This window comes from Scyliorhinus torazame, chromosome 6, assembly GCF_047496885.1.
Source record: "Scyliorhinus torazame isolate Kashiwa2021f chromosome 6, sScyTor2.1, whole genome shotgun sequence".
Taxonomy (NCBI): domain Eukaryota; kingdom Metazoa; phylum Chordata; class Chondrichthyes; order Carcharhiniformes; family Scyliorhinidae; genus Scyliorhinus; species Scyliorhinus torazame.
The window spans coordinates 105117627-105140602 of record NC_092712.1 but is presented as its reverse complement, the minus strand read 5'-3'; the positions used below and the strand labels follow the sequence as shown (position 1 = coordinate 105140602).

General features: G+C 45.1%; 1 protein-coding gene across 1 annotated transcript in view; it reads right to left on the bottom strand.

Annotated features, from left to right (window-relative positions):
- The window catches only part of gtpbp10 (GTP-binding protein 10 (putative)), a 90125-nt gene that overhangs the window by 64899 nt on the left and 2250 nt on the right, over positions 1 to 22976 (bottom strand). The window contains exons 2-4 of the mRNA XM_072508630.1: positions 22336 to 22529; positions 8098 to 8189; positions 6429 to 6573 (exon numbers count right to left, since the gene is read on the bottom strand). Coding sequence (XP_072364731.1) covers positions 6429 to 6573; positions 8098 to 8189; positions 22336 to 22529 — 431 coding nt within the window. The remainder of the gene's footprint in view (positions 1 to 6428; positions 6574 to 8097; positions 8190 to 22335; positions 22530 to 22976) is intronic.

Here is a 22976-nt window from a genome sequence, read left to right as displayed (position 1 = left end):
TCCATCTGCTCCACCAACCGTGTCGAACTGAGCTTGTGCAGGGCCCCCCAGCTCCTAGCTACCTGGATCCCCAGGTATCGGAAGCTCCAATCCGCCCTCTCCAATGGTAGCTCGTCTATCCCCCTTCCCTGGTCTCCCGCACGCACCACAAAGAGCTCACTCTTCCCCACGTTGAGCTTATAGCCCGAGAAGTCCCCAAACTCACTAAGGATCCGCATAACCTCCGCCATCCCCTCCACTGGGTCTGCAACATATAACAACAGGTCATCAGCATTTAACGACACCCGGTGTTCCTCCCCCCCTCCGGACCAATCTCCTCCAGTTCCTAGACTCCCTCAGTGCCATGGCCAGAGGCTCAATTGCCAGTGCAAGCAACAAGGGGGATAAGGGACACCCCTGCCTCGTCCCACGGTACAACCTAAAGTACGCCGGTTTGTCGCCACACTCGCCACTGGGGCCCTATATAACAGCCTGACCCAACTTATGAACCCGTCCCCGAACCCAAACCTCCCAAGCACTTCCCAGAGTTACTCCCACTCCACCCGATCAAAGGCCTTCTCCGCGTCCATAGCTGCCACTACCTCCACTTCCCCCTCCACCGAGGGCATCATGATCACATTTAAGAGCCTTCGCACATTCGTGTTTAACTGCCTGCCCCTCACAAACCCTGTCTGGTCCTCATGGATCATCCCCAGGACACAGTCCTCAATCCTCGTAGCCAGCACCTTCGCCAACAACTTAGCGTCTACATTGAGGAGCGAAATTGGCCTATACGATCCACATTACAATGGATACTTATCCCGCTTCAAAGTCAACGAGTTCAGCGCTCGGGACATTGTCGGGGGCAGGGCCCCATCCTCCCTCGCTTCATTAAAAGTTATCACCAGCAACGGGCCCAGCAGGTCCACATACTTTCTGTAAAATTCAACTGGGAATACGTCCGGTCCCGGGGCCTTCCCCGCCTGCGTGCTCCCCAATCCTTTAACCAGCTCCTCCAGGCCAATCGGTGCCCCCAAACCAGCCACCTGCTCCTCCTCCATCCCCGGGAACATCAGTTGATCCAAGATTCGCTGCATCCCCGCCCCCCCTCCGGGGACTCAGACCTATACAGATCCCCATAGAAGTTCCTAAATACCTTGTTTATTCTCCCCTTTATCTCTAATTCTACCAATCTCCCTCGCTGCCTCCCTCTTACGAAGCTGATGAGCCAGCATCCGGCTTGCCTTCTCCCCATACTCATATACCGCCCCCTGCATTTTCCTCCACTGCGCCTCTGCTTTTCCCATGGTCGATAGATCAAATTCCATTTGGAGGTTTTGTCGCTCCCTAAGCAGCCCCTCCTCAGGGGCCTCTGCGTAGCTCCTGTCCTACCTTAATATCTCCCCCACCAATCTCTCCCTCTCCCTCTTCTCCCTATGGGCCCTAATGGAAATTAGCTCTCCCCTAACCACCCCCTTCAGAGCCTCCCAGACTACCCCCACCTGCACCTCCCCATTGTCGTTGGCCTCCATGTATCTTTGAATACACCCCCGGATCCGCCCGCACACCTCCTCATCTGCCAACAGTCCCACATCGAGGCGCCACAACAGGCGCTGATCCCTCTCCTTCCCCAACTCCAGCTCTACCCAATGCGGGGCGTGATCAGAGATGGCTATAGCCAAATATTCCGTTCCCTCCACTTTCGGGATTAATGCCCTACTCATTATAAAGAAATCTATCCGGGAATAGGCTTTATGGACGTGGGAGAAAAAAGAAAATTCTCTGGTCACCGGCCTGGCAAACCTCCACGGATCCACTCACCCCATCTAGTCACCCCATCTAGTCCATAAACCCCTTGAGCACCTTGGCTACAGCCGGCCTCTTACCCATCCTGGACCTGGAACGGTCCAGTGCTGGGTCCAGCACCGTGTTGAAGTTCCCCCCCCCCCCCCCCCCCCATTATCAAGCTCCCTGCCTCCAGATCCGGGATCCGACCCAACATAGGTTTCATAAATCCGGCACCATCCCAATTCGAGGCATATACGTTCACCAGTACCACCCGTCCCCTGTAACCTACCACTCACCATCACGTATCGGCCTCCATTATCCGCCACAATATTCATCGCCTCAAACGACACCCGCTTCCCCACCAGTATCGCAACCCCTCTATTCTTTGCATCCAGCCCCGAGTGAAAGACCTGCCCTACCCATCCCTTACTCAGCCTGACCTGATCTGCCACCTTCAAGTATGTCTCCTGGAGCATGACATCTGCCTTCAGTCCCTTTAAGTGCGCGAACACCCGTGTCCTCTTGACCGGCCCATTCAGGCCCCTCACATTCCATGTTATCAGCCCGATCAGCGGGCTACTCACCCCCCCCCCCCACTGCCGACTAGCCATCCCCTTTTATAGGCCAGCCAGGTGCCCGCGCCTCCCGCACCCTCCAGTCCCCCAGGCAGCGGCGCCCCGACTCCCTCTTCTACCTCCTGCTCCCCTTTGGCCAATACAGCAGCAACCCAGTTCTCTCCCCCTCCACCCCCCACCCCTCTCCCAGCCAGATCACCGTCCAGCCATTTTGCTACCCCATTACACTCCCGTAAGTCAGCTGACTCCTGCTGACCCCGGCCACTCCCGCCATTCCAATGACCCCCCAGTGTGAGAATCCCCCCACCCTCCCTGTCGATCAAATGTGTGCTCTCCTCCCGCACCACCCTTCCCCCCCAGGCCCCGCCCTTCCCTTCCTTAGAGCGGGGAAAAAGCCCGCACTTTCCATCCGAGCCGGCCCGGCCTCCTATGGCGCAGCTCCTTTTTCTGCGACCTCGCCCCAGCTTCCATTCCCCCTTATCAGCAGGGATCTGCCGCTACAGCACCGGCATCAACACTCTCACACAGCCCCACATCATATCCACTCAACCCTTCCCATTTCCCCTCTTCCCAACCTGCAACCAGAAGAAGAACACCCCCAAAATACAGTAAACGCGCCCCCACAACAAACCCTCAGTTCGAGTCCAGCTTTTCAGTCTGAATAAAGGTCCACACCAAATCTGGCGTCTCAAAATAGTGGTGACGGTCCTGAAACGTGACCCACAATCGCGCTGGCTGCAGCATTCCAAACTTCACCCCCTTCCGATGGAGAACCACCGTGGCCCGATTAAAACCAGCCCTCTTCTTGGCCACCTCCGCACTTCAGTCCTGGTAGACACGGATCTCCGTATTCTCCCACCTGCTGCTCCGTTCTTTCTTCGCCCACCTCAGGACGCACTCTGTCCATAGAGGTGGAACCTCACCACTACAGCCCTTGCCGGTTTGTTGGCGTTAGGCCTCCTTGCCAGGATTCGATGAGCCCCATCCAGCTCCAGGGGCCTCGGGAAAGCTCCCGTGCCCATCAGCGTGTTGAGCATTGTAGCTACATATGCTCTAGCGTCGGACCCCTCCACGCCTTCAGGGAGACCCAGAATCCGAAGATTCTTCCTCCTCGACCTGTTCTCCAGGTCCTCAAACTTTTCCTGCCACTTCTTGTGTAGCGCCTTGTGCACCTCCACCTTCACCGCCAGGCCCAAAATCATGTCCTCGTTTTCTGAGGCCTTCTGCCGCACCTCTCGAATCGCCGCTTCTTGGGCCTTCTGGGTCTCCACCAGCTTTTCGATCGATGCCTTCATTGGCGCCAGCATTTCTGCTCTCAGCTCCGCAAAGCAGTTTTTAAGGAACTCTTGCTGCTCCCGTGACCACTGCACCCACGCTGCTTGATCTCCACCCGCCGCCATCTTGCTTTTCCTCCCCCGCTCTCTTCGCTGCTCCAAAACCACTTTTTTGATTGCTCCATTCCTGGTCCACTCCATACAGTGCTGGGGGAACCTTACTATCACCTTCCCACACTGGGAAACGTCGTACAAGTGCCGCTGGGGCTCCTCAAAAGGGCCCAAAAGTCCGTTCTTGGCTGGAGCTGCCGAACGTGTGACCCACCTAGGCATTGCCGCAACCGGAAGTCTCTTAGAGTGCCACCTTCACCCGACCAACGGCCACCCACCTTCTCAACAGCTCCACGGTTAAGTCTTGGTATATACGAATACCAACTCCTTCCCCACTTCACCTCACGCCTTTGTTTCACCCAACTCAGGACCTTTTCCTTAACATGGTATTTACATATGCAGGTTCGAGACTTTGCCAGAAAGGAGACACAGAGCTTCCCAGTAGAGCCGGCTTCCACATTGCTGGAGGAGGTGCTGACGACAGGGGGACTGGATGGGGGTAGTGTCGGCGGTTTACGGGGCTATTTTGGAAGAGGAGAAGGCACCGCTGGAAGGGATCAAGGCAAAGTGAGAGGAAGAGTTGGGAGAGGATATGGAGGAGGGGGTTCTGGTGTGAGGTGCTCCAGAGGGTGAATGCCTCCACCTCGTGTGTGAGGTTGGGGCTGATACATTTGAAGGTGGTATATAGAGCACACGAGGGCAAGGATGAGCCGATTCTTTGAAGGGGTAGAAGATGTGTGTGAACGCTGCGGGGGGGTCCCGCAAACCACGTTCATATGTTTTGGTCCTGTCCAAAGCTGAAGGATTACTGGAAGGAGGTTTTTAGGGTAATCTCTAAAGTGGTGCACGTGAAACTGGACCCGGGCCCTCGGGAGACCATATTCGGGGTGTTGGATCAGTCGTGGTTGGAAACGGGTGCGGAGGCAGATGTTGTAGCCTTCACCTTGTTGATCACCCGAAGGCGGATCCTGTTGGGATGGAGATCAACCTCTCCACCCTGTGCCCTGGTAAGACGGGCGGACCTGCTGGAACTCCTGGGGGGAGGGGGACTGTATATCTTAATGGTGACTATGGGTGATTCTGGGGGAACAGACCTGGGGCTGTTTAGCACAGGGCTAAATCGCTGGCTTTGAAAGCAGACCAAGGCAGGCCAGCAGCACGGTTCAATTCCCGTAACAGCCTCCCCGAACAGGCGCTGGAATGTGTCGACTAGGGGCTTTGCACAGTAACTTCATTGAAGCCTACTTGTGACAATAAGCGATTTTCATTTCATTTCATTCCTGATTCCTTTTTGATATTTGTTTATGTTAACATGCGGGCTAATGTTTGGGTTTGGTGGGAGCATGGGATTGTTGTTATTGACATGGGGATTGGCATTATATTCGTTACGGAACATTGTTTATTGTTGGATGTAATTTGGGAGAAAATGTGGAAAAGGAGAATAAAAATATTTTTAAAATACATGGTATTTATGAAAACAAATTTGTCTTCGGCTTGGGTCGCTTGAGCGACGGGTGAGCTCTGCCCAGTTCATACTGGGAGGGTTCTTCCCCCTTCCCCCAACAACTCCGCCAACATCTTTGCGAAGTACTCAGTCGGCCTTGGGCCCTCCAACCCTTCAGGCAAGCCCACAATTCTTAAATTCTGCCGCCTCGACCTGTTCGCCAGGTTCCACCTTGGTTCTCAGTCCTTTGCTAGCCTCCACCACTCTACGCAGCTCCTCATCCATCGAGGTCAACTGGTCACTATGTTGCGACAGAGTTTCCTCCAGCCCCTTCAACTTCCCTCCTTGCTGCCATATCTCTGACATATTCAACATCAGAGCCTTCACTGGACCATCGCCTCCTCCACCAGCTCCTTCATCGCTGCCATCATCTCCTTACGCATCACCTTGATACACTTGGCAAACTGCTATTCGAACTCTCCAGCCATCACTTCGGTCAAAGTCGCTACTGTGAAGGTCACGGCCCCACCCAACGTCCCAGCCTCCACCATCTTTCCTGCAGCCGGGCTGACCATTTGCTCGACGGCGAATGTTCGCTCGCTGCCTTCTTCCCGACGTTTTCTTTCTGGTTCTTCAACATTCCCCTCCTTCCTTCTATCTTCCTGCACCAGCTTATCCAAAAACTGCCCCGGAACCGACATTAAATTCCATGAAACAGAGCCCCGAGGATGAGCCACCCAAAGTGTGACTTCCACCTACGTGCCGCCACCGGAAGTCTAATGATCTCAGTCTTGAATATACTCAACGACTGAACATCTGCTTCCCCTGGGATAGAGGGTTCCAAAGATTCACAACCAAGTGAAGAAATTTCTCCTCATCGCAATCCAAAATGGTCTTCCCCTTATCCTGAAACTTTGATCTCCTATTTCTCAACTCTCAGGGAGACACTCGCTCAGCACCCAGCAGAGGAAACAATTTATATTTTCAATCATCAGAAGTGGGAGAATATTTTCTTTCCTTACATCTATGAGCAGCTCATTCCATAACATCATGAATCAGCCTGTTCATGTTTTAAAACTTCCAATTACAATTAAAGAAAATACTAGCATCAGAATGGAAGACTGGGCTCAACACCAAAATTATATCAAGCACACTTCCTATTCAACAATTTCAAGGCAACCATTATGCACAATTAAAATAAATCAGCAATTGTCAAGTGAACTGAACAATTATAGTAGATTTGAAATTTTAACTTACCCAACCAATCCTAAATCAGCTACTAGTTTCAAATCCATCCGTACAATTCTATGTTGGCCTTTAGAAGGCAGGAAGTTAGTTGCAAATGAACCTCCACGGCCACCATTGGCTACAATTAACCGATCTCCCTTTTTGTTTAGTTCACCTAGAAAAGAAAAATGACACCAAATTTTGGGCAACAAATAGCAATTGAAATCTCTATAAAATATTAACTATCCTAACATTAGGGGGAAGGTGGTGGCATAGTAGTAATGTCACTGGACTAGCAATCCAGAGGTCCAGATGAATGCTCTGGGCACATGGGTTCATATTCCACCATGGCAGCTGGTGGAATTCAAATTCAATTAATAAAACTGGAATACAAAGCCATTCGCAGTAACGGCAACTGTGAAATTACCACTGATTGTGGTAAAATTGACAATTTAATCATTTTATTCAATTCCCTTCATAGTTTAATCACTGCCGTTCTCTGTAACCACCTCCAGCTCTGAGAACTCTGCATTCCTCCAATTCTAGCCTTGTGTATCCTCAAATTTCTACACTGCACTACTGCCAGTTGTGCCTTCAACTGCCTAACCTAAAGATGTGGAATCCTTTGTTAAACAGCTCCACCTCTCCCACTTTAAGAAGCTCCCAATATCTCCATCTTTTGCCTGATTATATTTCTGTGAAGTATCTTGCTGTACCATGTTAGCGGAGCTATACAATTATAAATTGTTGTTTTATTGATTCTATATGGACTCAACTGATAAAGCACCCCAGGAAAATCCATGCTCAACAAACTCAAAATTAAGTGAATTGTGAGGTGAAAGTTGCCATAGCCCCCGAGGACCATGCCTGCTCTCCCTTTTTTGAAAGAGAGCTGATTGGTGGTGATTTAACCTGAGGGTCACCACATTTCAGGCGAGGGATAAGGTTTGAGAAGGCAGGGTCTTCATGGATAGGCTCAGATGGGAATTGAAGTTATGCTCTTGGCACAGCTCTGCATCATGAACCAGCTGTCCAACTAACTGAGCTAAGGTAATAACTAAGTCAAAGAGTCCAGAGACAACTGTACAAAGAGCTCAACCACCAATTAAAGCATCTTCATACAATTCATTGTTCTGCATTTTTGTCACCCAGATAATGCATACTGTTTGTAGCTGCCTTTATTTTATGCGGTATGCTTCTTCAGCTACCTGCTGGGTCACTGTGCGGAATCTGCACATTCTCCCCGTGCCTGCGTGGGTTTCCTCCGGGTGCTCCGGTTTCCTCCCACAGTCCAAAGACATGCAGGTTAGGTGGATTGGCCATGATAAATTGCCCTTCGTGATCAAAAAGGTTAGATGGGGTTATTGGGTTACGGGAATAGGGTGGAAATGAGGGCTTAAGTGGGTCCGTGCAGACTCGATGGGCCGAATGGCCTCCTTCTGCATTGTATGTTCTATTGAGTGTAATATTCACAAATAATATGATTATAAGAATAAAACGAAAACATAATTTATACCGTATAAACACTGGAACTACACTAACACTTTGAGTAGCAGAAGAACACAGAAAAAATAGTCAAGTAATAAAGTTTGTATAAGGTAATTAATCAATGTAACATTCAAGAAGATTATCTGCAATTACGAAAATTAAAGTACATATTAAATATAATCAATTTCAACAGCAAAAGCAGAGTTCTCACCTATTACTTCCCCATCATCATTAGTGATTGAAATTCCAACTGGGGCATGAATTTCATAATCTGTTCCTTTGGTGCCTTTAAGTGATCGAATGCTGGAAATGTGAAAGAGAGAATTAAAGTTACAGCATGGCAGCAATTTGCTGCTCAAAAGATTTGAGTATATTTTTCTTCTTTTGACAGTTTCCTTTGTTTCTGTACTCTAAACTACATGACCAGGGAAAGAAACTCAGCATTTTAGTACTTGTAAGGAACTCCTTTTCATTCAATGCATTCTAGTTGGGATTTCCATCGTTTTATTTTATTAGGATACTTATGCTTACATTTAAGAAACACAAAAATATAAAAAAGGTTCATGTAACTCATTATTTTCCTCAATTGCTATTTCTGATATTATTGCCATTGTAAAGTTCATTAAGGTTCCAAAGGTGAAAACAAAAAATAAATTTTCCCCAAAGCAATTGCAGCACAAGTCAGTCACTCAAAGAGTCAGGTCTGTGAATCTAACATGTCATCTTTAACTTGAATACCTCTGGTTCCAGTTCTACTTTGATATGAAACTAGACTACTCTCCCTCGTGAATCATTAGAGACTATTATCTTAGACACAATGGATGAAGTAGAAGCAAGATATATCTGAATGGTGACAAACTGCAGTGTTATACTGGGATTTGACTAAGAGTAAACCAAGCAGATCTGAGCTCTCCCCAGCTGTTTATATCACTATTACTATACTGCAATTAAAAGCAACAATAGTTGAGCATATTTTCAAGGCGAAGCCTCTAGATGGAATAATAATTGAAAACAGTCATTTACACAATTTATCTGCACTGACACCGAAATATTACTTTTCATCTGATCTATTTAAAAGACTATTTTTTCCCCTTAATCAACTGAAATTGTAGACTCTTGCCAGCATTCAATCTCAAGTCTTGCAGGGGGCCTGTGTTAGTGGGAATGAATGCAGAAGAATCACGCGATAGTCGGGTATGCTTCAATGTCAAAAGGGTTATTACGCTAGCAGAGAGCAGTCCGCTGGGCATACCAAACGTCTGTCCACTGGACATAAGCAATCAACAAATAAACATTTTATACAGTTAAACAGCCTATGTCGGCTTGATCCAAATTCCATAACAAATATTGGTTTCTAGGCAGCACAGGACTACACAGTCTGCTCAATAACAGATGGAGGCGTTCCTTTTCAGCTGTCCTTGGGTTCCCTGGATACCTATAGCCCAAAACTAACTTATCTGCATCTCTGTGTTACAAGCTGCATTCCGTAAGGGCATCTGCTGAGAATGATTGTCTTGCAGAATAAGCCTTTTCAGTGTGAATTCGTGGGAACTAAGGGTTTACATATGTGGCCAAGCTAGTTGGCTAAAAACCCCATGATGCCTCACAACCGATTATGTTCCATTTGAAATCAGGATTTAGGATTATGTGTTGCATGTATTGGTTGTGCGTATATATGACTATACATATATTAGTACGCATCGAGCACTATTATAGATTAGTATGTGACCATATACGTGTACATTCAGTACGTGCACATACACTGAAGGTGCCTACAGCCTGCATTACTTCACTGAAGGATCATTCTTCATATTTTACTCATACAAGGTATCTGTTAGCAAGTTATTTTAACCATCGCAGCAAACAAGTTTGAAGTATTTGCAACCAACTTCAGCTATAAGTGCCGTTTGAATGAATCATCTTGATATGGGGAGGCGGTGGTGTCGTGGTATTGTCACCGGACCAGTAAACCAGAGACCCAGAGTAATGCTCTGGGGACCCAAGTTCCCAGAGTTCAAATCCCATCACTGCAGATGGTGAAATTTAAATTCAAGAAAAATCTGGAATTAAAAGTCTAATGGTGAAATGAAACCATTGTCAATTGTCGTAAAAAAATATCTGGGTCACTAATACCCTTTAGGGACTGAAATCTGTCATCCTTGCCTGGTCCGGCCTATATGTGACTCCAGGCGCAAACAATGTGGTTGACTCTTACCTGCCCCCTCAAGGGCAATTAGGGATGGGCTATTGCTGGCACAGCCTGTGACACCCACGTCCCATGAACGAATATTTAAAAAATTATATCTTGAAGTCCCCTCACACGCCAGACATCAGCCAAGTTGATTCACTCTGTGTGCAAACATTCCAACTGTACTGCTAAGGACTTGTACAGACAGGAAAGAGATGATAGGGTGATTCCCTCTTTTTAATCCCACCTCTCAACTAATCGCAAGGTGATGTATTTTAAAGTAGTGTTTTAACCCCTTGAGAGGCTGTAACTCTCAAGAACAGACACAAGAACAAGTGTTTATTTCTCAACAACAAAATATTATGATGACATGTACACAAGGCACACACACAAAGGTGATTACAAAAGAGGTAGTGTGCACTGAGGCTTTAGGAAAGTCCTAAAACTCACTATTTTCACAGTAACTTCATTGAAGCTTACTTGTGGCAATAAGTGATTATTATTATTGATTTTTTTTTCAAGATGGGAGCTGGAAACATTGCAGACCTGATGATCCTCTTTTAGTTCACTAAGAAAATTGCGGCTGGAAATTTATAGCAATGAATTCACAGTGGCTTACTACAGTAGGTTTCTGGCTTTGCTCCAATTGAAGATGGAGTTGAGCCCCTGCAGCGAAGATCTGGCTCGGTTCTGCAAATCAGTAGGTAAAAGGATAGCCCAACATCTCTGCCTGTTAGTAGATTCTAGGCAGGGTTAATCCTTTTCTGGGTGGGATTCCATGCCTCTGTGGTATCTTTTCTGCTCTCTGGGTATGGATTAATAAATGTTACTCTTCACAAGCTAGTTTGTCAGATGACCATAGTATTAGTGTCCATTGTCCACACAAATGGTTCCTGACGATGTTAACACTGACTCACAGTGGGCTTTGAATCTCGGTCATTTGCATCTGGTAATGGAATTGTTTTTCCTCAGACTCATTCCGTGGAATTTCATTCAGCAACCATTGTGTCTGTTTGGTTTTTGCGCATCAGTTTCTGCAGGCAGTTGGACAATAGTAGCTGTTAAATCGAGATGATGCGGGGCTCATTTAGCACAGTGGGCTAAATAGCTGGCTTGCAATGCAGAACAATGCCAGCAGTGCGGGTTCAATTCCCATACCGGCCTCCCCGAACAGGCGCCGGAATGTGGCGACTAGGGGCTTTTCACAGTAACTTCATTTAAGCCTACTTGTAACAATAAGTGATTATTATTATTATTTTAATGTTTTCTCAAAGGAATGTTCCAAAATTTACATTTTAATATCTGACTATATAAGTAGACCAACTTCCAAACTTAGAAAGTTACATAAGTATTTGCAAAGAGAGGTCACCTTACTTTTACAATGCAGAACGTCCATTTTCCACGTTTTTTAAAGAAAAATTGTGTTCATTTTTCATTCATCCGCAGGTACACTTGCACAGGCCTAACGGTAGCATAATGGTTAGCACAGTTGTTTTGCAGTTCCAGGATTCCCGGCTTGGGTCACTGTCTGTGCGGAGTCTGCACGTTCTCCCCGTGTCTGCATGGGTTTCCTCCGGGTGTTCCGGTTTCCTCCCACAGTCCAAAGTTGTGCCGATTGACCATGCTAAATTGCCCTTAGTGCCCAAAAAGGTTAAGTGTGGGTTACGGAGATAGGGTAGATACGTGGGCTTGAGTCGGGTACTCTTTGTAAGGGCCGGTGCAGATTCAATGGGCCGAATGGCCTCCTTCTGCAATGTAAATTCTATGACTATTCTATGACACTATAGCTAAGCTGTTCCAGTACAACTACAACATTGCAACCTGAAAATGTAGAAATTGCCCAGGTATGTCCTGTCCACAAAAAGTAGGGCAAATTATTCCAGCTATTTCCTTCCCCCATCAGTCTTCTCTCGATCATTGGCAAAGTGTTGGAATGTATTGTCAAACAGCAACTTCTCACCAATACCCAAGGTTCAGTTCCACCAGGACCACTCAGCTCCAGATCTCATTACAGCTACGGTTCAAACATGGACAAAAGAGCTGAATTCCATACGTGGGGTAAGAGTGACTACACTTTACATTAAGGGTATTTGACCAAGTTCCCTAGCAAAACTGTGAGCAATGGCAATCGGCGAAAAAACTCGTAACTGATTGGAGTCATACCTAGCACAGTGGAAGATGGTTATGGTTGTTTAAGGTCAACCATCTCAGCTCCAGGACATTGTTACTAAAGGTCCTCAGGGTAGTGTCCCAGATCCTATCATCTTCAGCTGCTTCATCAATGATCTTCCCTCCATCATAAGTTTAGAAGTGGACATGTTCGCAAAGATTTTACAATGTTCAGCACCCTTTGCAACTCCTCAGACTTTGAAGCAGCCCATGCTCAATGCAGCAAGACCTGGACAACATTCAGGATTGGGCTGAAAGTGCTATGTAATAATCACCGTACCCATGTGCCAGGTAATGACCATTTCCAACATGTAAGAGTCTAGCCGCCTCCCCTTCACATTCAACAGGATTATCATCACAAAATTCCTCATCATCAACATCCTAGATGCCCTAGGTGTCACTATCAATCAGAAGTTTAACTGGACCAGTCACACAAATAATGTGACTACAAGAGTAGCTTAGAGGTTGGGTGTTCTCAGCGATGTGGAACTCACTTTCTGACTCTCCAAAGCTTGTCCATCATCTACAAAGCACAAGTTAGGAGTGTGATGGAATACTCTCCACTTGCTGGATGACAACGACATTCATCCAGGACAAATCAGCCCTCTTGATCAGCTCATCTTCCACAACCTTAAAACATTCATTCCCTACACCATTGGTGCACCATGACAGCAGTTTGTATCAACTACAAGATGCACTCCCACAACTTGCCAAAGTACTTTCCAAACCCGTGACCTCTCACACCAGGAAGGACACAGGCAGCAGGTGCCTAAGAACATCACTACCTTCAAGTTCCCCACCAAGTCGCACAGCACCTTGACTTGGAAATATATCACTGCTACTTCGTCACTGGATCAAAATCTTGGAACTCCCTAACATCATGGTAGCTATATCTATGACACATGGACTCCAGTGGTTCACAAAGACAATTCATTACCACAATCTAAAGGTCAGTTATGGATTGGAAATAATGCTGACTGTTCAGACGATGCTGTTAAAAAAACACTGACACTGAGCCACATAAGGACATAATGATAATAATTGCTTATTGTCACAAGTAGGCTTCAATGAAGTTACTGTGAAAAGCCCCTAGTCGCCACATTCCGGCGCCTGTTCAGGGAGGCTGATACGGAATTGAACCTGCGCTGCTGGCATTGTTCTGCATTACAAGCCAGCTATTTAGCCCATGGTGCTAAACCAGCCCCTGTATATTAGGATAAGTGGCCAGAAAGCTTAATCAAAGGGGTTAGTTTGGGGAAAGAGGGGAAAAACAGAGTTTTAATGAGGGAATTCACAGCTTAGGCTGTAGGTGGGAACATCTGCCAATTAAATTGTACATGAACAAAAGCCTCAAGGCCAGAATTGGAGGAGAGCAAAGATGTCAAAGGCTTGCAAGGCTGAATTATATTAACAAACTAAAAAGACCAGAGATATAGAAAGTCTAAATTTGTGTATAGATATCTACTTATTTCATTAATATCAAGTTATTTTGAAAAGTGCACAAGTGTAATGGTACATATACTTTTGGGGGGAAAGTCTCTATTTTATGTTGGGATGATAGTTCCTTTAAGCACTAGAATTCTCTGGAAGATTATTTCTTGTAAAAAGCATCCAATTAAGTAACTTATGTGTCCAAGCTACGTGGGAGATAAACAATAGAAAGGCAAAGGGTAAACTAAAAGTTTATTGAACGGACATCTATTTCAAGCAGTTTAATTTAGAGAAAGGCAGCTGCAGTGAACATTTCTTTCAATCGAATGCAGTTGAAAAGAACCATCATTACAAAGGAAAATCCCAACTCTTACCATGTCCAAATAGACAACGTCGACTCATTTAGCACATATACCAACATGCAGTGAACAAATAAAGCTACATACACTCCTACAAACCCCCTACCCTCAGTACAAGACCAATCCTCTGTCCCATTTCTCAATTCTGCCCCAGTCCTTCTGCCTTCACAAACACCTCCGCCGCTTCCACCGTCTCAAAATATATCTTTGGATTTGTAGGTCACCCTCAACTTAGCTGGGTACACAATGCCGCACCGCACCCTGCTGTTATACAGTGCTGCCTTCACTCGGCTGAAGGCCTCCCGCCTCCTCGCCAACTCCACAGTAAAGCCCTGGCATATACGTATACCAGCTCCAGCTCACTGCACCTCCTGCTTTTGTTTTGCCCAACACAGGACCTTCACCTTCACGCGGTACCTACGGAAACAAATAGTCACAGCTCATGGCGGCTCATTCGCCTTTGGTATAGGACTCCACATCCTATGAGCCCGATCCAGTTCGTACCAAGAAGAATCTTCCCCCTCCCCCAACAGTTCTGCCAACATCCTGGCAAAATACTCCGTCGGCCTCGGGCCCTCCACCCCTTTGGGCAGACCCACGATTCTCAGATTTTGCCGCCTAGATCTGTTTTGCAAGTCCTCCATTTTGGCTCTCAGACCCTTGTTCGCCTCCACCACACTCTGCAGCTCCTTATCCATCGAGGTGAGTTGATCACTGTATTGCGACAATGCCTCGTCCACTTTCTTCAGTATCTCACCCTGCTCCCGCACCTCGGTCGATGCTCTCGAAACCTCACCGGAGCAATCGCCTCCTCCACCAGCACCTTCAATACCGCCACCATATCCTTCCTCATCACCTCCATGTGCTTTGTGAACTGTTTTGCAAGTTCCACGACCATCACCTCAGTCATCTTTTCTGCCGTGAGCAGTGCGGCCTCACCCGGCGACCCAGTCTCTGCCTTCCTTCCGGTTCCTGAGCCGACCCTTCCACTCGACGGCGAACCTTCATTAGCCCCCTTCTTGATGGCCCTTTTCCTTTGGGTTTTGGACATCTTTCTTCCTTATGTCTTCCTGCACTTTTATCTAATTCCTGACTATTGTCTAATTTTTAATCCACTATTTTAACTTGCTCTTACCCTCTACACATACATAACAATCAAACAGAAGGGAAGAGAGGGGTAAAAGGAAATTCATTCAGGTCTCTATAGGTTCAGAAATACAGCAGCCATCCAGCTTTTTAGCGAGGGAGAGGGAGAGCGTGAGACATAACAAACAAACAAAGGGGAAGAGAGGGGTAAAAGGTAGATTCATTCAGGTCTCTGCAGATTCAGAAATACAGCAGCCATCCAGCTTTTTAGCGAGGGAGAGGGAGAGCGCGCAAGAGAGAGAGAGAGAGCGCGCGAGACAGGAAATTATCCCACTTGGGTAGGATCCAATCACCACCTGTTACCAGGCAGAATACGGTCTTTTGGCCAATTCATTGGCCTGGGCTCTGCTGCTCGCAAACTAGCGCCATATACTATGTTGCAACTTCTTGAACTCCTCAATCTCTGTTGCTTGACATATGGTAGTATAGTGGTTAGCACTGTTGCTTCACAGCGGCAGGAACCCGGGTTCGATTCCCAGCTTGGGTCACTATCTGTGCGGAGTCTGCACGTTCTCCTGGTGTCTGCATGGGTTTCCTCCAGGTACTCCAGTTTACTCCCACAAGTCTTGAAAGACGCGCTTCTTAGGTGAATTGGACATACTGAATTCTCCCTGTGTACCCGAACAGGCGACGGAGTGTGGCTGGATTTTCACAGTAACTTCATTGCAGTGTTAATGTAAGACTACTTGTGACACGAATAAATATTATTATTATAATAAAGATACATGTCCATTAAGCATCCATGGATCAAAATGATAATGGCAAAAAATAAAGTGGGAAATAAGGGAATCAACAGGAAGGACCCTTACATATTTCCCACCCTAAAAGGAATGAACGTCTGGGCAGGGACATTTCATTTTGAGGTATGCAAGATATAAATCACAAACACATCCATCTCCATTACATAAGCTACCTTCCCAGTCTCTACATTGGTAACTAGTCAATTCTTAACCTGTGACAAAGCATCCAAAATCAATTATCCTTTCCGGGAATGTGTATAATTTTAACATTGAACAGTTGTAATCATAAACTTCAACGAATAATCTTGTATTCTGGGTTTTAAACTTGTCTATAAACGCAAGCGGATTATGGTCCATATAAACTAAGCTTTGTTCATTGTTGTGTCAGACATATACTTCAAAGTGCTGAAGGGCTAGTAGCAATACCCATACCCCCAGGTCACTGGCATGTGTGACCATTTTAAATGGTCTGAAAATTCCACGGTTCATCCACATGGCCTTCAATTGCCCAAACTCCACTTGGTGTTTTGTGAACCACAGTGTTTTCGCTTTTTCCTGCAACATATCCAACATGCACTGTATTTCACTTTCAAACTGAGCCAGTCTCCAAGGTTTTAGTCGAGACAGATGTGGTTTTACCTTGTCATCCTCCAACTGTATTTTAAATTCCACCATATTGTGGTCGCTCCTTCCAAGAGGATCCCGAACAATGAGATCATTAATCAATCCTGCCTCATTACACAGGACCAGATCTAGGACTGCTTGTTCCCTTGTAGGTTCCATTACATACTGTTCCAGGAAATTATCCCGGACACATTCTATAAACTCCTCCTCAAGGCTGCCTTTATCAACCTGGTTAAACCAATCGACATGCAGATTAAAATCTCCCATGATAACCGCTGTACCATTTCTACATGCATCCGTTATTTCTTTGCTTATTGCTTGCCCTACCATCCTGTTACTATTTGGTGGCCTATAGACTACTCCTATCAGTGACCTTTTCGCCTTACTATTCCTGATTTCCACCCAAATTGATTCAACCTTGTCCTCCATAGCATCAATATCATCCCTTACTATTGCCCGGATGCCATCCTTAAACAACAAAGCTACACCATCGCCCTTACCATCCATTCTATCCTTTCGTATAGTCTGATACCCTTGGATATTTATCTCCCAGTCGTGACCATCTTTTAACCATGTTTCAGTAATGGCCACTAAATCATAGTCATTCACGATGATTTGCGCCATCATCTCATTCCCCTTATTCCGTATACTACGAGCATTCAGGTAAAGTACACTTATGCTGTTTTTTATGTCTTTGTTATGAATCCTAACACCTTGATCAGTAACTTTTCGCAAATTATTTTTCCTCTTACCCTTTCTCCTAATTTTCCTTGTCTTTGAACCCATATCTCTACATAATAACCTGTCACGTAACCTTCTGCCTTGCTCTCCATTAACCATTATACTGTTCATAGCTTTACCCTTCCCTTCCCCCCAACTTGCTAGTTTAAAGTCCTTGTGACCAACTTGTTTATCCTATTCACTAGAACACTGGTCCCAGAATGGTTCAGGTGAAGACTGTCCCAACAGTACAGGTCCCTCCTGCCCCAGTACTGATGCCAATGCCCCATGAAATGGAATCCCTCTTTAGCCACGTGTTAACTTCCCTAATTTTCTCAACCCTATGCCAATTGGCACGTGGCTCGGGTAGTAATCCAGAGATTATAACCCTGGAGGACCTGTTCTTTAATTTAGTCCCTAGTGTTTGATAATCCCCAAACAGGTTCTCTTTCCTAGTCTTACCTATGTTGTTAGTCCCAACGTGGACCACAACAACTGGATCCTCCCCCTCCCTCTCCAAAATCCTTTCAAGCCGATCAGAAATGTCCCTCACCCTGGCACCGGGCAGGCAACATACCATGCGGGACTCACGATCTGGCTTACAAAGGATGCCATCAATCCCCCTAATTATAGAATCCCCTACAACTACCACTTGTCTTTTTGCTCCCTCCTCTTGAATGGCTTCCTGTACCACGGTGCAGTGGTCAGTCAACGCATCCTCCCTACAGCCCTCTTCCTCATCCACACAGGGAGCAAGTACCTCATACCTGTTGGACAAGGTCATGGGCTGAGGCTCCTCAACTCCTAAACTCAGGATCCCCCTACCTGCCTCCCTTGCAGTCACACCACTCTGTCCCTGACCACTGCCCGAATTAACAGTACTTATTCTACCGTGTGTGACTGCCTCCTGAAACAAAGCGTCCAGGTAATTTTCCCCCTCCCTGATGTGCCGCAGTGTGTGCAGCTCGGTCTCCAGCTCATCAATTCTGAGCCGAAGTTCCTCGAGCAGCCAACACTTGCTGTAGATGTGGTCACTGACGGTCTCAATGGGATCCACCAGTTCCATCATCATACAGCAACAGCACATCACCTGTCCAGCCATATTCAACTAGTTAATTAATTTAAATAATTTTTTTAAAAATGTTTTTTATAGAACCTCAAGGATAAACCCGAACACCAACAAAAACACAGCCCTCGCTCGCCACTCACCCAAACTCAGTCACTTACCTAAACTCAGATGCACTCTGTTCCAATCAGCACTCAGTCACTCACCTAAACTCAGATGCACTCTGTTCCAATCAGCACTCAGTCACTCACCTAAACCCAGATGCACTCTGTTCCAATCAGCACTCCGTGTCTAAAGGCACTCCTGCAACACCTTTTGTACCCTGCCTGATTTCCAATGAGCCAATAGGCCCACTCCAGGAACTGAAGTCTCCAACTGCCACTCGACCTGTAAACTAAGCTCTTTTAAATATGCACTCACCTCTCCCAGCAACCCTGCAGCCTGTGGCCTGCTCCAGGAACTGAAGTCTCTTTTAAATATGCACTCACCTCTCCCAGCAACCCAGGATGAGGTCATTGCTGACCTCATCCTGAATAGCTGATGCCATGTTACTATATATTTTCCTTCAAAACATGCTCTGGGAAATGTTTGCACCTGCAGTGAGTGGCAATGAGCTTACTGTAAGAGGCATTACTTCTAGAAAAGTCCAATTCACTTTCTTCTTCTGATTTGCTGTTTTCTTTCCTATCTTTGGAAGGATGACTTGCCATCTATTCAAGTTAATGGCAGGTCTATTCAGTAGCAGTTGTTTATCATTTCTTCATAATCATAACCCAAATTGGGTTCAGATCTCTCGTTTGAATCTTCACCACTGTTATTACTATTAGATTCAGACTCCTCTTTCTTAGGATCATCATCAGTGTTGGGGTTCTCAGAATCTGGTTTTCTGCTAGATTTTATCTTTGACAAACTTCTGTATGGAATCATTCTCGTAGAGATAATTTCATCAGTATCAGCAGAATCAGATTAACTACCATTGTCATTTGATTTGCGATTAATGTCAACATTTACTTCTTTGAGTCATTTAATACCCAATGAGTTTTCCGAATCCCCACCTGTCCTGCCATTGGTATCTCATGTGCTATCCGTAATACTCCTTTTGGACTCTGATGTCAGACCAAACAGCACATCCTGGAGTGTCCTCTTTTAAAGGGCAGTTCATCGTAAAGGCATAGGGCTAAATCGCTGGCTTTGAAAGCAGGCCAAGGCAGGCCAGCAGCACGGTTCAATTCCCGTAACAGCCTCCCCGAACAGGCGCCGGAATGTGGCGACTAGGGGCTTTTCACAGTAACTTCATTGAAGCCTATTTGTGACAATAAGCGATTTTCATTTCATTTCATTTTCATTTCATTAATTGTCCAGGTACAGAAATTGAAATAGCAGAATAACAGAAATTAAAAGGGAAAACAAGAGACAGACAGGGACTAACATGAGGATCCATACAGGTTTAAATTTATGGATCAGCTCATAATCGTCAGCCATTATTGCTGTTTGTCTAGCAGTCTTCATCTTTTGGTCTTCAACATGGGTTCTTATTACAGAATTGCTCTAAAAGAATGACTTCTCTCGGAGCCTCATAGGTGGTTGTAACTCCCAATGCCCGTACCCATCTAGCAAAATTGTCCTACTTAACTTTTTTAAATTTGGCATACATCTGTCCCGCTGACTCCTTACATTCTGAATCTTGTGTCTATATGCTTTGGGAACCTCATTGTAATTCTTAGACATCTCCTCTGACAGGGAAACATAAAGCTCCTGTGCCAGCCCCATACATTTACCCGATATGGGTAGTATCCACATATTGTTTGGTAAATCCAATGGGTTGCTATTTTCTCAAAAGCTCTAAAAAAGGTTTCTACCTCCTTCTCTTCAAATTTTGGGATAAATGTAAATATATCGCCACTGGGTTTCGTTCTAGGATTAAGCTCCCCTCTAGCTCCTAGCAGCTCCCTTTTAATTTCCAGTGCCTTAAGCTGGAATTCTATCTCTAATGCTGTTTCCTTTTTTGCTTTTTCCTCTCACTAATTCCAACCTCTTCATTTCAATTTCCATTTGAAAAGCTTTTTCCTTTTGCTGCATCTCCATTTCTTTTTGCTGTATCTCTGATTGTTTCACATCTAACTGAATTTTAGAAAATTCTACTAATGGTTGCCATGACCCAGGCTGTGTTTCTGGTATTTCTTTTGAATCTAAATGCTGAGCAATCGCTTCAGTTATCTCTACCTTCTTAGCTTTTGCTAGTACCTCCATTTTTAATTCAACGGCCAATTCGACTAGTTTGTCTTTTCAAAATCCTTTTAAATAAATCAAAGACAAGTTGTCCAGCTGAAGTAAATCCTTCGCAGCTTCCAGAGCCATACTTTCAGATCACTACAAACATGCCGTCTCTTTTTAATTGATTCTGTGACCCAAACTTCGCAGTCTACCGTTTCAAAAATCCCGAACCCCAAATTATGTTACAACACCTTGGCTAGAGCACAGTCAATTCCAAACCCCTTGGCCCGGAGTCGCAACACAATTGAATTGACCAAAAATCTTAGAAAAATACCCGAAGCCTTTAGCTGCTCAATAATTACAGGCACCAGGTTTGTAAATTAAAACACTATTACTTTTTACTTACAACTAGAACTGTAATGAAATATGCAGCAAATACAACTGGTTAACTATTATCTAATTCTTAATCCCCCCACTTTAGCTTTCCCCACTCTCTACGCACATACAGGACAAACACACACAAAGGGGAAGAGAAGGGTGAAAATAACAAGTAAAAGGATAGAATCTTTGTTTCAGATGGTTGTCTTTAAGCATGCTTTCGTTGAAACCTTGCTTTCAGATCGAGGTTTCTATTTCCAGTCTGGAATGGTTTTCACTGTTGATTCAACCAGGTCTGTGCAAGTTCAGCAATATAGCACCTATCCAGCCTATCAAAAGAGAGAGCGAGAGAAGATCTCATCTCTCAGCATCCAGGTCTCCAATTCTCCTTTCCTTGAGTCTCTGGAAATCATCCCAACTCGCATGTTCCAATCACCACCTATTACCAGGCAGAATATGCCCTTTTTGCCAATTCATTGGCCACAAGCCAACCAATCGAACAGAGTCCACCCCATCTCTCAGGTGCCACAGAGTTTGAATTCTGCTGCTCGGAAACTAGCACCATATACTATGTTGGAACTTCTTGAATTCCTCATTCTCTCTTCAGCTTGACTTAAAAGATACATGTCCATTAAGCATGTATGGATCAATATGATAATGGAAACAAATAAAGAAAGGGGAATTACGGAATCACCAGGAAGGAGCCCTACACAGTACTCAAGGGTTAATCTTGCAATTTCTGACTAGTATCTCACTGGAGTTTTTTGGGGTGCAAGTCAAAACGGGGTGACAGGAAATTTGAGAAGTTTTGGTTTGAGTAAAACTAAATATGCTCAATGTATCTTTAATATATTCAACATAACTGACTATTTAAGATAGATTGTGGTTATTGGTAATCATGTTCCTTGATTTGTGTTGTGTAATTCTTGGGTTGTAGCAGTAAACCTTGTAGCTTCATTCTTTTAGTAAATAGCTGGGTTTTCGTATTTCAAAATAATAAAACATTGCTGCCCTCTACCAAGATCTTAACATAAGTGATAAATAAAGTATTAATATAAAGGTTAGCAGTATCTTGTTCCAAATATATGAGCACATCAACAAAAATCACAGACTACACAAGTGCCAGAAAATAGCAGCCTCTCAATGACTACTACATAAAATGTTTTCAACATTTTGATCACTTTTCCAGGAGGCATAAGTTCATCACAGACCATAAATACCCCCATTGCTTATACTAGGGTCATTAGAAATTATAGTGTGACTAGTAGGGCACAAATTAAACAATGAGAGACTTGACTGATAAACAGATAATCAGAGCTTGATTTTTGTGATCTAAGACCCAACCACTAAATAGTTAGGTTATTTTTGTTTCCAAAGGTTGGCAGCCATGTTATGCACTCTACACGTGTCATACCTGCTGTTAGCACCAACACCAGCCACAAAGCGTTTATCTGGATATTTATCCTTGATCTTCTTCAAGGTTACTCCATCTTGTGCTACAATCCAGACATCACCACCTTTACCGCCTTCACCGCCAAGACGAAGGAGCCCCATTCCACCACTTCCCCCACGAACATAAAGTCTGACATTGTCAATAAAGCTGCCATACTACAAAATGAGATCAGAAAGAAAATATTCAAAAATGGCTCTCAAATAAATATATACAATTTTTCAAATATTTGCATTAACATATAGCACTGGTCTACATGACAAAAGTTATCCACTAGCCACTGCAATTTGCACACTGTCATTCAAATTTAGAGCATACATGTATCAAAATCTCTTCTTTATAGTTAAGAAATTCATGTTTACTTTTGCATATTATTCGGCTGACACAGCACAAATAGCTACTAAAGTAAACATTAATTAGAGCACATTGCAAGCGTGTTCCTATCCCAAATTGTGTAGATAGGTCAGCACCACGGCCAAAGTCAGTGGCACAAAAGATGACCAGTATATGGTGCAGAAGTGTTGAATCACTGTGTTATAAACTGCTCTTAGATGGTGTAATCCAGTCATGATAGTGTATTTAACTTTCCAACTAACCAATTTGGC